The sequence below is a fragment of the Myotis myotis genome, unplaced genomic scaffold, assembly GCF_014108235.1.
Source record: "Myotis myotis isolate mMyoMyo1 unplaced genomic scaffold, mMyoMyo1.p scaffold_m19_p_2, whole genome shotgun sequence".
Lineage (NCBI taxonomy): Eukaryota > Metazoa > Chordata > Mammalia > Chiroptera > Vespertilionidae > Myotis > Myotis myotis.
In genome coordinates, this window is record NW_023416324.1 from 38,549,873 (window position 1) to 38,566,130 (window position 16,258).

The 16,258-nt window shown below is 47.3% G+C and overlaps 1 protein-coding gene across 1 annotated transcript in view; it reads right to left on the reverse strand.

Moving 5' to 3' along the window:
- Positions 1–15,226, reverse strand: part of FYB2 (FYN binding protein 2) — a 99,612-nt gene extending 84,386 nt beyond the window's left edge. Inside the window, exon 1 of the mRNA XM_036348450.1 lies at positions 14,999–15,226. Coding sequence (XP_036204343.1) covers positions 14,999–15,226 — 228 coding nt within the window. The remainder of the gene's footprint in view (positions 1–14,998) is intronic.
- Positions 15,227–16,258: the final 1,032 nt, after the last annotated feature.

The window sequence follows — 16,258 nt, forward strand, 5'->3', positions numbered from 1 at the left end:
TGCCCAGACTACATTAAGTGCAGCAGTAGGGCAAAGAACATGGGCTTTAGTGTTGAAAAGTCTTCGGTTGGAATCCTCTCTCTCTCTAAGTTCTGGTGAGGCTAGTATTTCCAATCTCTTTCCCCTATTTCCCAATGAGTAAAATGGGGATACAACTATTCACATCATAGGACTGTCACGGACATCGCCCCTGGCTGGGTGCCTGGTACAAAGGAGGCCCACATAATGATATTTTGATAAAGGTAGTTGTGATGTGGATAAAGAGACGGAGGAGGAGGAGGAGGAAGAGGAGGAGAGGAACAATGATGTTCATGATGATCAAGGTGGTTTTGGCAGTGATGAAATGGTTACCTGTGACAACAGTACATGTTTCAGAAATAAGTACAGCATTAATTGGCTGATGATTTCAGATGGGAAAATGTTGTCTGTTCTGGTAGGGTGGCACTTTACGTTTCCAATAATCAAAGTGCCTCCATTTTGGCCCCCCTCTCCTTCACTGACATCAAGTATCCATAGGGTTTCTTGTGGCTTTCACTCCACTTGACCCCATTGGTTCTACTCATGTTTTGTTGTACAAAACTGCCCTCTTTCTCCCCTCCCCATTTTCCACTTTGCACCCAGTCCCGCCACCAAAGCCAGTTCAGAACAATGGACAGCAGCACAAGACCTGGTCAAATTCAATCCATACAGCCATTTCACACTCTGTCCTGAAAGTTTCCCTTATCAGTGTCATCTTAATCTGCAAAATACTAAAGGGGACTCTAGCAAGGAAAAAATTGACAAAGGCAACTAGATAGAGATGGCATTGAATTGATCAGCCCAGTGACACCAGCTTGAGGGAACCACAGCCAGAATAATTGAAGGGCAGTCGAGGCAGGCTCTGCCAACTAAAATGCACAGCTTCGCTGAACATGAACTGAGATTTCTCTTTGTATTGATTGACAAGAGGAAATCACAGGGCTTTGATTTGAGATGGGGCTGGCAAAAAGAAGAATCCTACACAACTGCATTGTTTTGAGAGAAGAAAGATGAAAACTGGGAGGTGATTTAGAGCCTCAATTTGTTCATCTGTATGCTCTGGTTTTGAAAGTTTGTGTTAAGGATTAGAAATCCCTGAGTCTAACTTGTTACTGCTCACAGAGCAAACAGTTAATCAATTTGTATTGCTCAAATGAACATGCATATGTGAAATGTGTTAACCACAATCTTATAGTACTATATAGAAATTATTTCATACAGAACTTATCATGGCCTGAAAAAGTTAGCTATGACACCTTATTGAAAAAAAACACACACACACAACAACAACCCACAAAACACCTTGTTGGACAACTGAAGGTATAAAATCCATTCTTTTTTTGGTTAATATTTAAAATGTAAATAATTGCATTGTCCTGTCTACCTTACGAGGTTCTTATGAATATCAAATAAAATGAAATATGAGGATACTTTGAATAGAATAAAAATTTAAAAATAACTACAATGCAACACAGATTCAAGACAATTCCTTTAAATATGTATAAACTAGAGGACCGGTGCATGAAATTTGTGCATGGGTAGGGTTCCTAGGCCTGGCTGGTGATCATGGCCCATCTGTGGGGCAACTGGCAGGGCGATTGGGGGAGCCCCCACTGGCACCCACCTTGGCTGGCTTGGGGCCTGCAGGCTGGGGGCAGCTCCTACATTGAGCATCTGCCCCCTGGTGGTCAGTGTGCATCATAGCGACCGGTCATTCCACCAATCATTCTGCTGTTTGGTTGATCTGCATATTAGGCTTTTATTATATAGGGTGGTGTCAATCTGACACAAAAGGATTTTTCAGATGGAAGGAGCAGTTGATCCTTAGAATTGGCATCCCAAAGAGAAGGAACAATTAGCTGGGGATTTCAGTGTCTAACCCAGCACCCACCACATGGTAGGCACTCAAAATATTCATGAGCAATTAATGAATTAAGGATGAATAAACCTCATGGAGGCTGAGGAGAAAAGAGGGGGAATTCTCTAACACATACTCACTGGCTCATGAGCAATCTGAGAAGGAGGAAGGCTCAGTGGACTCAATGTCTGCTGTATCCTCCCCTCACCCCTCTCCACCTGCCGCCCCCCGCCCCCCCGCAGTTCTCACCCTTGTACTGGTCCAGTGCTGGGTGGAGGATGTGGTCCCCAGCAGGGCACACATGTCCCCATGTTTCTCTTCTGCCACTGTCCCCAAACACACCTGCTACTTCCTGCCTTGGTTCCTTTGTATATGCTGCTCCCTAGGTCTGGGTTGCTTTTCCCTCTCGCATCCCCCACCACCTGGTGAACCTGTTCCATCCTTTAAAGCTGATATCAAAATTACCTCCCTTCAGAAAGTCTGACTCTCGGGTCAAGTTTAACCATCTTCCATCTCTGCTCTCTCAGAACATAATATCATTATTCAGATTACATTATAATTGTTACATTATATCACAATTGTATTATTTTTATGTGTCTTTCTTATTAAATTCAGCGATTTTAGGGTGATCTAAATTGTGTTTTATTTCATGGGCCCTTGGTACCTTGTCTGTTCAATGTAAAAAACCTCTGGGGTCAGACAGATTTGGAACAACGTCCAGATCTATCCCTTAGTAATTGAGTGGTTTTAGGGTCTAGCTCAGCCGTGGGCAAACTACGGCCCGTTTGAAATGAATAAAACTAAAAAAAAAAAGACTGTACCCTTTTATGTAATGATGTTTACTTTAAATTTATATTAGTTCACACAAACACTCCATCCATGCTTTTGTTCCGGCCCTCCGGTCCAGTTTAAGAACCCATTGTGGCCCTCGAGTCAAAAAGTTTGCCCACCCCTGGGCTAGTTACTGAAACCCACCCAGTTTCATTTTCTCCACTTGAAAACAGGAGAAGTCATGTTACTTATCTTTTCCAGGTTGTTGTACAGATTATATTATTCACAGGAAGAACTAAGTGCCTCTAGCCCCTCAAATATTAGCTATTGTCGTCTTTGTAGTTCTTTAACCATTTATGCCACCAGGAGAGAGAACAGTGAATAAGAAATAGGCACTTCCTCTTTGTAGAGTGGGAGAAATTAAATAAATATTTACTAGTACACAATTTTTATTATTATTTTTTTACAATTTGTGATACATGTTCTGAAAAACAAACAAACAAAAAAAAAAACAAAAAACAACCCAACAAATTTGTGGTGAATAATAGTCAGGATAGACTAGGACTATAATAGGCTGAATAACAACCCCTCCCAAAGATGCCCATACCCTAATCCTCAGAAACTGTGAATATGTTACCTGACATGGTAAAAGGGGATTTGGAAATGTGATTGAGTTAAAGGTCTTGAGATGAAAAAATTATCCTGGATTACCCAGGTGGGTGCAAAATAATTAAGGGTCTTTGTAAGAGGGAGGGAAGAAAATCAGAGTGTGGAAGATGTAAGGATGGAAGCAGAGGTCAGAGAGAAAGAAGATGCTGCTGCTTTTGAAGCTGAAGGAAGGGGCCATGGACCAAGGACTGTAGGTGGCCTCTCAGCTGGAAAAAAAGGCAAGGAAATGGGCTCTTCCCTAGAGCCTCAGGGGGAACTAGCTCTGTAGACCCATTTTAGACTTTGGATATTGAGAGCTGCCAGAGAATGAATTTGTGGTGCACTAAGCCACCACGTTTGTGATAATTTGTTATAGCAGCAATAGAAAACTAAGATGCATGTTCCAAAAAGAAAATTTCAGGGTATAGTGGTCAGGACAGGTTAGGATTTGTTGTAATCAAGCAACTCCCAAATCTCAGTGGCTTAACCTGAAGATCTCTATCTCTATCTCTCTCTCTCTATCTCTATCTCTATCTCTATCTCTATCTCTATCTCTATCTCTATCTCTATCTCTCCGTCATGTGGTAATGCACTATATGTCTGACATGAGGGAGGGTTCTGCTTTTCACATTTCAGGAACCCACTATCTAGTGATGCCACCATCTCAACACATGCCTTGAAAGTCATGGGGCTTCCCACCTGCCCTGATGGCTATTTGCTCTGCTCAAGGCTACAAAGTTTCAATTATAGAAGAGAAATAAATCCCTGATACCTGCTTCCAGCCCACAGGCATGGCCAGCCTGGAAACAGCCATCAGCCCCTCACCCAGGCTGGCCAGGCACTCCAGTGGGGACCCCCACTGTGAAGGGGATGTGGCCAGCCTGCAAACAGCCATCAGCCACTCACCCAGGCTGGCCACACCCTCATGGGGTGAGGGTCCTTGCTGGGGGGCTTGGCCAGCCTGAAAACAGCCATCAGCCCCTCAACCAGAATGGCCAGGCACCCCAGCAGGACCCCCCCACCCTGAAGGGAGTGTGGCCAGCCTGAAAACATCCCTCCGCCCCTCATCCAGGCTGGCCAGGCACCCCAATGGGACTCCCACCCTGATCCGGGACACCCTTCAGGGCAAACCAGCCAGCCCCCACCCGTACACCAGGCCTCTATCCTATATAATAAAAGGGTAATATGCAAATTGACCCTAACAGCAGAATGACTGGGAATGACTGGTCACTATGACACACACTGACCACCAGGGGGCAGACGCTCAATGCAGGAGTTGCCTCCTGGTGGTCAGTGCACTCCCACAGGGGGAGCTCTGCTCAGCCACAAGCCAGGCTGATGGCTAACAGTACAGCTGAGGTGGTGGGAGCCTCTCCTGCTTCCTCAGCAATGCTAAGGATGTCCGACTGCAGCTTAGGCCGGCTCCCCACTGGCAAGTGGACATCCCCTGAGGGCTCCTAGGCTGCCAGAGGGATGTCTGACTTTCAGCTTAGGCCTGATCCCCTGGGAAGCGGGCCTAAGCCAGAAGGTAGACATCCCCCAAGGGGTCCCAGACTGCGAGAGTGCACAGGCTGGGCTGAGGCTATGTTTCTGCTGGGAAATTTTTGTGCACCGGGCCTCTAGTATGCTAATAATATGCTAATACTGCTCAACCACTCGCTATGACATGCATTGATCACCAGGGGTCAGACGCTCTGACCAGTAGGTTAGCTTGCTGCTGGTGTCTGGCTGATCGGGACTGAGCTAGACAGGCCAGACACGCCCTGGAGACCTCCTGCATCCCTCCCTGGCCCTGATCATGCACCAGTGGGGTCCCTCAGCCTGGCCTGTCCCTCTCACAATCTGGGACCCCTCAGAGGATGTCAGAGAGCTGGTTTCAGCCCGATCCCGCAGGCCAGGCCGAGGGATCCCACTTGTGCATGAATTCATGCACCAGGCCTCTAGTAAATAAAATAACCACTATTAATCTTAACCTCCTCCCCCATAAACCAGAAATTCTCCTTTGATATCAGGTTTAACTATAAAATCTTTGACTATCAGAAGTCAGGGTGGTATTTGAAGACTGTTATTCTCTGTATCATTTTGCAGGTGAAGATTCTAAAGACATGCCCAAAGTCACATGGACTCATTGCCAGGGCCAACGTCGGTTCTAAACAATACTTTCCCTACCTGTCTAGGTGGGAGAACTGACCCAGGGGAACACAACTCATGTCAATGTGGGAATCATTTTACTAAGATATAAACCAAGATATTATGATTCCAACTTTTCAGATAGGAGAGCTGAGGTTCAGGAAATTTATGTCCCAAGGGGTGGAGTTTGAACTTGAACCTCTGGTACTCTTGCCCATGCTTCTAACCCAGGGGCGGGCAAACTTTTTGACTCGAGGTCCACAATGGGTTCTTAAACTGGACCGGAGGGCCGGAACAAAAGCATGGATGGAGTGTTTGTGTGAACTAATATAAATTCAAAGTAAACATCATTACATAAAAGGGTATGGTCATTTTTTTTCAATAGTTTTATTCATTTCAAAGGAGCCAGATCCGGCCTGCGGGCCGTAGTTTGCCCACGGCTGTTCTAACCAGTACTACACAGCTCCCTCTGGGTATGCATGGCCCTCTCTCATCTAGTGCTGGTGACGAGAAAAGGCAATGCCTGGAATCCCCTCCCACCCCTTGTAGCTCCCAGCTCCCCTGCACTCCTGGGCTGGAGCAGAACACAGCACACATTCCCAACAGTGAGTCTGCAGGTTGAATATTCTCTACTGACCCAGTCTCATGAAGCTAAAAGTCAGTATCTCTTTAGCAATGCTGAAGACAGAGGGTTTACACCCAGGAGGTAGGGATGAACACCTCCACCTGTTGATAGGTTAAAGCGTTCATTGGAAAGCACTCAAACACTTGCAGCTATATGCTGAAACAACTTTGTAGATGGAGGGCATTGCCAGGCTGTGTTTCTGCTGGGAGATTTATGGCTGTTTTTCACTGTGAATGCATTGCCTACTATGAAGGGATGTGTTTTCTGAGAGAGAAACTTGAGGGACAGAATGTCTTCACTCTACCATTTGCCCTGGGGTTGTATATGGTCAAAACTGCTTTTGTCTTTCCAAGCAGAGACTGAGAGGAAAGTTGTGTCCTTGGGTTTCATGGCGCTGGTGTGGTGGGTGCCTGTCCATTTACAGCTAGCTCTGTGCTTTCCATGGGCTGAGTCTGCTCTTCTACAGTTTCTGGGAAAGAGGCCCTCTTGTGGAATGTGTCCTCTAAATCTTCAGCTTCTGGGTTTGAATCTCAGGGCCACCACCTGCTGGCTGTGTGACCTTCAGCAAGTTATTCAACCTCTCTGGGTTTCTCAAGGGAAGCGCCCACCTACCTAATGGCAGTGCCTACCCTACAGCTGCTGTTGTGAGTTAACACATACAGGGGTGGGCACAAGTAGGTTAATAATAATACATAATGCAATAATTAATAAATGAATGATAATACAAGAATAAACTTTGTATTTTGTGTACTCACGACTGTAAACCTATTTTCGCCCAACCCTCTATAAAGCACTTAGAATCAGGCCTGATTTGCATTCATAGATGAAATATCAAATAGGTTTCATTAGGCACACTTAGATAAGAAAACTAAATCTCAGAGAGGATGACTGACTTGTTCAAGGTCACATAAGTGAATGACAGACCTAGATTCAGATTCTGGTCTTCTGATTTAGAACATTTGTAAAAACATTTGTCTAATGTTCTTCTCATCCTATATAATAAAATGCTAATATGCAAATAGACCAAATGGCAGAACAACTGAACAACTGATCACTAGGACATGTGCTGACCACCAGGGGTCATGCGTGGAACATGGCTGGCATTGGCAGCAGAGCATGGAACATGGTGGGTGTCAGCTGCAGCAGGATGGTGGAGCAGATGAGCGTGGGTGCCAGACCAAGACGATGCCAGTCGCTATCATTGGGGCAAGCTTCTGGTGGTTACTGAAAATTCTTTGCTCCCATGCGTCGAGGTCCCACCCGGCGCTTGCACCTGCTGCCGGTGCTGGTCCTGCTCACAGCCACAGCTGATGCTGCCGCTTGCACCTGCTGCCGGTGCCTGGCACCGGTCCGGATTGCTAGCGGCGGCTGCTGGCCCTGATCACCCCTCAGGGCTTCTCCACCTCCCCTTCCTCTTGAGGGGTGATCAGCTGATCCCGTTGATGGTGCTGGCCCTGCTTGCACCCGCTGCTGGCGTGGGCCCCAACTGCTCTGCTCCGTCAGTGGGTATGAGTGAGGCGGTACCATCAGAGCATGGGAGCAGAGGCAGCGGGAGCAGGGCTGCTGGCTGATAGGGGACCAGGGCTGCAGCAGGAGGGGCTGGGAAGGGGCACAGAGAATGGGCTGAGACCCGCCCATGTGCCACTGCAGCCTGGTGGTCCACAGTTCCTTTCAAGGTGCATGAATTCATGCACTGGGCAACTAGTTATGATCATAAAGAGGAACCCAACTAAGAGTTAAAAATGGGGACTCCTGCCGAAACCGGTTTGGCTCAGTGGATAGAGCATCGGCCTGCAGACTGAAAGGTCCCAGGTTCAATTCCGGTCAAGGGCATGTACCTGGGTTTCGGGCACTTCCCCAGTGGGGGATGTGCAGGAGGCAGCTGATCTATGTTTCTAACTCTCTATCTCTCTCCCTTCCTCTCTGTAAAAAATCAATAAATTAAAAAAAAAGAAAAAAAAGAATGGGGACTCCTGAGTCAGACATGTCTGTGTTTGGATCCTGACTGTGCCTCATCTATGCAGAAGATAAAATCAGTAATAATAATATTGCAGAGTAAGAAGTAAAACTTTAAATTTTTCCAGTATTGTGATCCAAAATTGCTTATTATTTATGAAGCATATTATCTGTAACTCCTCTGTTTTTAGCATGTCCTAACCAAAGGTTTGAACTAATCTTTAAAAATCATCTCAAGAATTTGCTAATTTAGATTTTTACAGGTGAGTAAAACCCAATCCAAGAGTCCATGATCAGGGAGAAATAAATACTGACCCTGGTCCTAAGATTATTTCCATCCCTTGTGTGTTTTCCACGCTACCCGGTAATAAACACCTCTCTGATTTCTTCTCTAAAGAGCTAAACACACCTGTCGTTGTGGCGAGGTCAAAATAACAACGTGGTACAAAAGAGGTACCTCCCAGGTTGATGGGGGAAGGGCACTGCCCTGAGTATTTGCATTAATTCTCTTAATTAATTTGCTGATAAGTTCCAAGCCTGACGTTGCCAGGCCTGCCGTACAAGGTACCCCTGATGCTGTGGCTTAAACAACAGATATTTTTAGTCTCACAGTTCTAGAGGCTGGAGGTCCCAGATCAACATTGGTTCCTCCAAAGGGCTGAGGGAGCCTCTTCTCCAGGCCTCTCTCCCTGGGTGTGGATGACTGTCTTCATGTTCACAGGGGCTCTCCCTGCACCTTCACATTGCCTCCCCTCTATGTGTATCTCTATGTCCTCCTTTGCATAAGGACACTGTCACATTGGGTTAGGTCTTCCCTAATGACCTCACTTTTACTCGAGTACCTCTGTAAAGATGCAATCTGCAAAGAAGGCCATCTTCGGAGTAACAGGGGTCAGGACAGTGGTTCTCAACCTTCTGGCCCTTTATTTATTTATTTTTATTTTTTTATTATTTTTTTTATTAATTAAATCTTTATTGTTCAGATTATTACATTTGTTCCTCTTCCCCCCCCCCCCATAACTCCCCTCCTCCCAATTCCTGCCCCACCCTCCGCCCTCACTCCCCACCCACTGTCCTCATCCATAGGTGCACGATTTCTGTCCAGTCTCTTCCCGCATCTCCCACACCCCTTTCCCCCCCAAGAATAGTCAGTCCATTCCCTTTCTATGTCCCTGATTCTATTATGATCACCAGATTATTTGTTCACTTGATTCTTAGATTCACTTGTTGATAGATGCATGTTTGTTGTTCATAATTTGTATCTTTACCTTTTTCTTCTTCTTCCTCTTCTTAAAGGATACCTTTCAGCATTTCATATAATACTGGCTTGGTGGTGATGAACTCCTTTAGCTTTTCCTTATCTGTGAAGCTCTTTATCTGACCCTCAGTTCTGAATGATAGCTTTGCTGGATAAAGTAATCTTGGTTGTAGGTTCTTGGTATTCATCACTTTGAATATTTCTTGCCACTCCCTTCTGGCCTGCAAAGTTTCTGTTGAGAAATCAGCTGACAGTCGTATGGGTATTCCCTTGTAGGTAACTGAGTTTCTTTCTCTTGCTGCTTTTAAGATTCTCTCTTTGTCTTTTGCTCTTGGCATTTTAATTATGATGTGTCTTGGTGTGGTCCTCTTTGGATTCCTTTTGTTTGGGGTTCTCTGCGCTTCCTGGACCTGTAAGTCTATTTCTTTCACCAGGTGGGGGAAGTTTTCTGTCATTATTTCTTCAAATAGGTTTTCAATATCTTGCTCTCTCTCATCTTCTGGCACCCCTGTAATTCTGATGTTGGTACGCTTGAAGCTGTCCCAGAGGCTCCTTACACTATCTTTGTATTTTTGTATTCTTTTTTCATTTTGCTTTTCCAGTTGGGTGTTTTTTGCTTCTTTGCATTTTGAATCTTTGACTTGATTCTTGCGCTCCTCTGGTCTGCTGTTGGGTGTCTGTATAATATTCTTTATTTCAGTCAGTGTATGCTTAATTTCTAGTTGGTTCTTTATCACAACATCGAGGGTCTCATTAGATTTCTTGAGGATCTCACTACATTTATTGGCGGTCTCACCAGTCTTTTCGAGGGCCTTACTAAGTTTATCGGCAGCTTCTAGACACTTCTTGAGAGACCTTAAAAGTGTGGTTTTGAGCTCTATAACTTCCATTTCTGACATTTGCGTCCTGTTTCTTTGTCTCCGTATTTTTTTATCTTTTCTTGGTGCAACCCCTAGTGGTCTTTGTGCGCAGTCTTGCAGTTAAGCCTTGATTGTTGTCAGCAATACCGGGGGTGATTTGACCTCCAGGCTAACTGGCTATGAGAGTCAGCTGTGTCTGCAGTGGGAGAGCTTCTGTGCTGGATCTCTAGGGCAGTGCTAATCTAGTGTTTTGCCTGAGGCTATTCGGCAAATGGCTCTGCGCAGGGCTTGGGCAGGACGGGTCCCAGGGATCTACAGGGCGGGCAGAGCGAGCAGTTATGGCTGCTCTCAGTTCTGTCCCTAGGGGCTCTGCCTCACAGAGTCCCAGCAACTGCTGCAAATCTCGGAGAGAAAGCTGCCTTTTGAGTTCCGACCGAAGCCAGACAGTCCCGCTTCTCCCGTTTGAGTCTGGGTCCCTAGAGACTCGCCCGGATCTGGAGCTCAGAGTCTGAAACTCCCTCCCGATTGAAAACAACAACCCCGCCCTCCGCTGCCAGCCCGCTCCGCGCGCACTCCGCACCCGAGTATTTCACTTCAGCACTGCGCCTCCTCTGAGTCTGGGTATGATATTCTCTTTCCTCCTAGTTATAGGACTTCCACTCAGCCAGCCTTCCTGTGGTTCTGGATGATGTCTGTTCCGTCTTTTAGATGTATTTTTGATTGGTTGTTCGAGGCAGCAATCTCCAGCGTTAACCTATGCCACCATCTTGGTTTCCTCCCCCTTCTGGCCCTTTAAATACAGTTCCTCATGTTGTGACCCAACCATAAAATTATTTTCGTTGCTACTTCATAACTGTAATGTTGCTACTGTTATGAATCGTAAATATCTGATATACAGGATGGTCTTAGGCGACCCCTGTGAAAGGGTCGTTCGACTGCCAAAGGGGTCGCGACCTAAAGGTTGAGAACCGCTGGGTTAGGACTTCAACATATGGATTTGGTGGGAGGGGACCCAGTTCAACCCATAACAGTCCATTTATTATTACTATAACTTATTGTGATTTTAGTATGTAGTCTACCTTTTGAGCTCATTGAGCTATTCTAAGCTCTTTGTGTAAAAATTCAGTTGATGGCTAAGAGGTGAATATTATGATCTGTCTTTACAAATGAGGTAACTGTGCATAAAGAGATGAAGCAAATTTCTCAAAGCTGTACAGCTAGTAAATGGCAAATCCAGAAAATGAAATCAGTCCAGCTGCCTCAGTCCATGCATTTAAGCACCAGTATGTCCTGCCTGTGTGAGCAAAGCCGAGTCCTTTCTCTCCGGGATCTCACAGTCCAGACCTTGGTCCTTTCAAAGGGCTGGAGTCATGCAAGGTTAAGGAAGACCCATTATGACCAAGGGGCTAGGGAAGACTTCCCAGGGAGGTGATATCTTAACTGAGTCTTAAATGAAGTGAAACTAAGCACTCCAGAGAAAGAGAGTGTGCATGCAGCAATAACAGACTGGAACACAAGCGATGTGAGGCCAGGGGGCTGGAGTGGGAACACATAGGGCAAGTACCAGAGCACCTTGGCCTTGTCAGCCAGGTGAAAGGGCTGGGCTGTAGCCCAAAGGCAATGGGGGACAACTGAAGTGGGTACAGCAGGGGAGTGACATGACCAATTTCACCTGTTAGAACCAGTGCTCCTGTGGAGATGGTGGGCACACAGTCTGGAGGAGTAGAGCATGACTCCATGGGAAGCTAACAATGGGTCAGTGCTGGAGTCAGCCCTGCAGGTGTACAGGCCACTTAGTGTTTCACCATCAGGGACTAAACAACACAGTCCAGGGCAGCCCAGTCTCTGTGCACAAACGAAAGGGAGGTGGCCAGTCTTTTGGAATTGTGACTGATGATCTTCCCTTTTTCTCTTCTCAGAAATGCCTTGGAACTCACAGGAAGCCTCGCCCCTGACAGTCTGATCTTAATCCCAGGGCACTCTACTCTCCCATATACTAAACACTCGGGTGCACCCAACATCATGCTAGATGATGATAATCCAGTATCTTAATCATACCTCCTGCCTGGGCCTCTCCTTGAACTATAAACCCAAATATCCAACTGCCTACTTGGACCCTCACCTTCCAACTTACTGTGAATACAGCTGACTCCTGATCTTTCTGCAAATCTGTTCCATCTTTTTCTTTTTTTAATATATTTTTATTGATTTCAAAGAGGAAGGGATTATCTAATAAAAGAAAGCATTTGAGGATTTAAAAAAAGAGGAAAGGAGTGGGGAGAGAGAGAGAAACATCAATGATGAGAATCATTGACTAGCTGTCTAGTCAATGGGGATCGAACCCACAACCCATATGCCCTGACCAGGAATCAAACCATGACCTCCTTATTCATAGGTCAATGCTCAACCACTGAGCCATGCCGGCTGAGCAAACCTGTTCTATCTTAAATCATCTCATTAAATGTCAATTCTTCCAGGTGCCCAGGCTTTGCACCTGCAAGTCCCTTTCTTTCACATTATTTTTGTCCCAGGAATCAGTAAATACTGTTGGCTCTACCTTTTCTGACCAGAATATGACCATTTCTAGCCACCTTCACTGCCAAGAGACTCTGTTCTGAGCCACCATGCCCACCTGCTTAGATTTCGACAACAGCCTCCTACCCGGTCAGACAGCTTCTAGCCTTGCTCTCTCTCATCATTTGTTTTCACAACAGCAGCCAGATGATCCTTTTAAAATATAAATTGGATCTCCACGTGCTACTCACAACACTCAGGTGCTCTCCATCTCACTCAGGGAGGAATGTGAAGTTCCTGCAGTGGTCTCCAGGGCCCTACCCGGCTGATACTGCCTCCCACCACTCTCTCCGTTGCGGCCTTTCTGGCCATTTTATTGCTCCTTGAACACACCAGGCAAGCTTCTGTTCTGAGCCTTTACATGTGCTTAAATCTCTCTGTAGAAAGTCCTTCCCTAAGATATCCACATAGTCAACTCTTTCACTCCTTCACGTGTCTGCTCTAAAGTCACCTCACAGCCATGCCTTTCTTAAAACAGCAGCCTCTCCCACTGCCTCTCTATCCTTAAGCCCTTCCCTGCTGAGTTAAAAAAAATAAAACAAAATCCTCCTTTTAAAATGAGAAATAACCCATATTTCTCTTTCGATCATTTTTCCCTTTCTCTGAGCAGAAAAAGTTGCAGAACCACATTAGCTTAGTCCATAAAAATGTTATTAGCTAACATGCCCTTTTGTACATTTTTCTCTAAATTGCCTAACATTCTACCTGCTTTGCTATTGTAATCCTTGCTAGTGATGCCTGGCTTATAACTGAGACTCAGTATTTGTCATTGACAGATCTAAGGTCACGCTCCAGCCCTGCTACTGGCCAGCTGTGTGATATTGAGCAAGTGATAACCTTCTGACCGCCAGTTTCCTCTCTCGCTCAAAACAACAAACAAACAAACAAAACAGGGCAAATGCAAATGGCATTGACCTCGCTGTGTTGCCATGCAGATGAACTGAAATAGTGGATGCCAGTGCACCTCCTGGAACATCAGAAAGGGCAAACTATATGTCCGTTTCTTTTTCCTACAACCACACCAAACCTATTTATTCAGTTTCACATTTTTCCATGAAGGAGGAGCTTTATGAAGGTTGCTAAACTGCAAGTGTGTGTGTGTGGGGGGGGCGGGGGGAGGGTAGGGGGAAATTAGGGGAGAAGGGGATTTGGAGGAGGGAAGATGAAAGCAGCTTGCCCTTTCTCACTCTTTTCCAAAGCTCGGCTGGTTGCACTGGAGTGATCGGCCACAGAGAGAGAGTCCCACGCCCTGGGACACAGGGGCAGCACTGAAAGGGCCCTGTCTCCATTTGAAGCCAAGCCTCTGAGGGAAGATGCATGATTCACAGCAGAAAACAGCTTCATCCCAAATGCCTGATAAAGAGGATATGGAAGCAAAACACACTTCTGACCCACCCACCCCCATCCCAGAAAGAAACTGATTTATTGAAGAGAGAAATAGAAGAGGTGGAAAACTGAAGAAGGAAAAAGCAACATGTGGCCAGTCAGAACATGTGGCCAGTCAGGCGAAAGAATTCTCCAACTATGCAAGCAGCGCGCTGCACGGAAGAAGGGACTCCCCCCCCCCCCCCCCCCGCCCCCGCTTTGTGCTGGGCACTTCCCCATAGAAAGCACCTTGGATAATCTCACAAACTATAACTCACTAGTCCTACACTAAGTCCTCACTTAACTGTAAACCGAACAACTTAGTTGTAAACAGCACATTTCACGGAAGGCTAATGGATATAAACCAGGGATAAGTTATACGAAAAGACCTTGAATGAAAACTGCCCGCAATCCTACTCAGCAGCAGGAACCCTAGGGCGCAGGAGGATCTACTCCCTTGCCTGAGGACACACAGCGAAAGTGCACTGAAAAGCCATAAGCATGGCAGTCCTGCCTCCTGCCTTCTGCCCTCTACCCTCTGCCCAGGGCGCCCACGCACCACCAGGAGGAGACACAGGCCACAAGGGCAAACACAAACCGAGAGAAGCCAGCAGGCTCCCAGACCAGGCTGGGGAACCAGTTGGAAACCTAGCCGGCGGGATGCCCGCTGGGGTCCCTCACACCACCGTCCCCAGGAACTCTTGTCCCCTTGCCCTCCACCCTCCGAGGTGGCACAGGACACAGTACAACCTGCTTCAGTCCCACTTTCCCGGGAGCAAGACCGGCAGGAGCGGCGCTGCACAGACGCAGGAGGTGTCAGCTCCTCTCCCGGAGGAGGGGGAGGGGGGACGCCTTTCCCCGCGGCTCTCCGTTGGGAGGGACTAGACCCGGTGAGACCGACACAGAGAGGGCGACAACCGAGCCCCACGCCTTACCCCGTCCATGGCTTTCCTCCGCGGCAGAGTCTGGGACACAAACCCAGCTTCCCAGAGCTGGATCCTGGGGCCCAGGGAACCCTTTGCGGCGCCTGCGCCGGCCAGGGAGCAATCATTGTCCCGGGACACACCTGAGTCCCGGCTCTGCACCTGCCCCACCTGGGCGGCGGCTCCTCCCTCTCCCGGGGCTGGGGCCGGAGCAATCTCTTCGTTGGCCGGGCAATCCATGGCCCAGCTTCCCAAGACTAGGCGCCTGCAGCGGGGAGAGAGAGACCCCCTGTCCTGGCCTTGTGGGCAAGAGGCTCTCTGCCCACTGCTCCCCAGCAGGGACTCTCCGGGGAGTTCACTGTGCCCAGGCGGGGAAGTCAGTGCGGAATGGGGCGCAGGGCTCTTGTTGGTACATAACACTCAGCTGGACAATGTGATCGCCATCAGTGACAGCCTTGGCCTATCCCCTCCCATTGGATGACTACAAAGGGGACAGAGCGTGCCTAAACCCCAGGGCGATTTCCTGGAGGCCAGAGGGGCAGCGGCCATAATGGAGCATCTGTTTTTGGCCAGGTGCTATCTAAGCGTTGGGGTACATTGTCATACTTCCATCTGACCATAGCCCTGGAAGGGCTATGATCCCACTTTAAAAGATGAGGGAACCGAGGCTCAGAGAGACCTTATAACCCGCCCCTGGTCACACAGGTAGAAGATAGAAGCATCAGGATTTGAACCCATGTCTGGCTGACTCTAAAGTGATTTTGTTTTTGCTTTTGTTTGTTCTGACAGAGCTGGTGCTGGAAACCCAACCCTCAGCTCCCAGGTCTCCCAGAGCTCACCCCGGTCCTGGGCGTTGTGAGCTGGCACAGCGTGGAACCATTGCTGTGTCTACTGCCTGCCATGGGCTGCCCCCGCCCATGTGGGACTTTTCATACTTTGTTAGGGCCAAGCTGCTGACAAAGCTTCTCCTGCCCGTGCAAGGGCGAGGAGGTGATGGCAGGTGAGGAGCTGGCACAGCGTGTGCCCGTTTCCTCTAACAGGTGGTCCCCATACCTGCTCATCATCACAGCTGCCAGCGAATCTATTGAGAATACAGGCTTCAACACGAATCAGTTCTGGTCTAGGGTCTGGGAATCTGGATTTTAAATTAGCTTTTTAGGTCAGTGTATTTGAATAATTAATGACTCACAGCAAGATAGAGCCTTTACATCATGACTCAGGACAGACACACATATACACATACTAAAATAAAAATTTCTCAAAATGTAATCA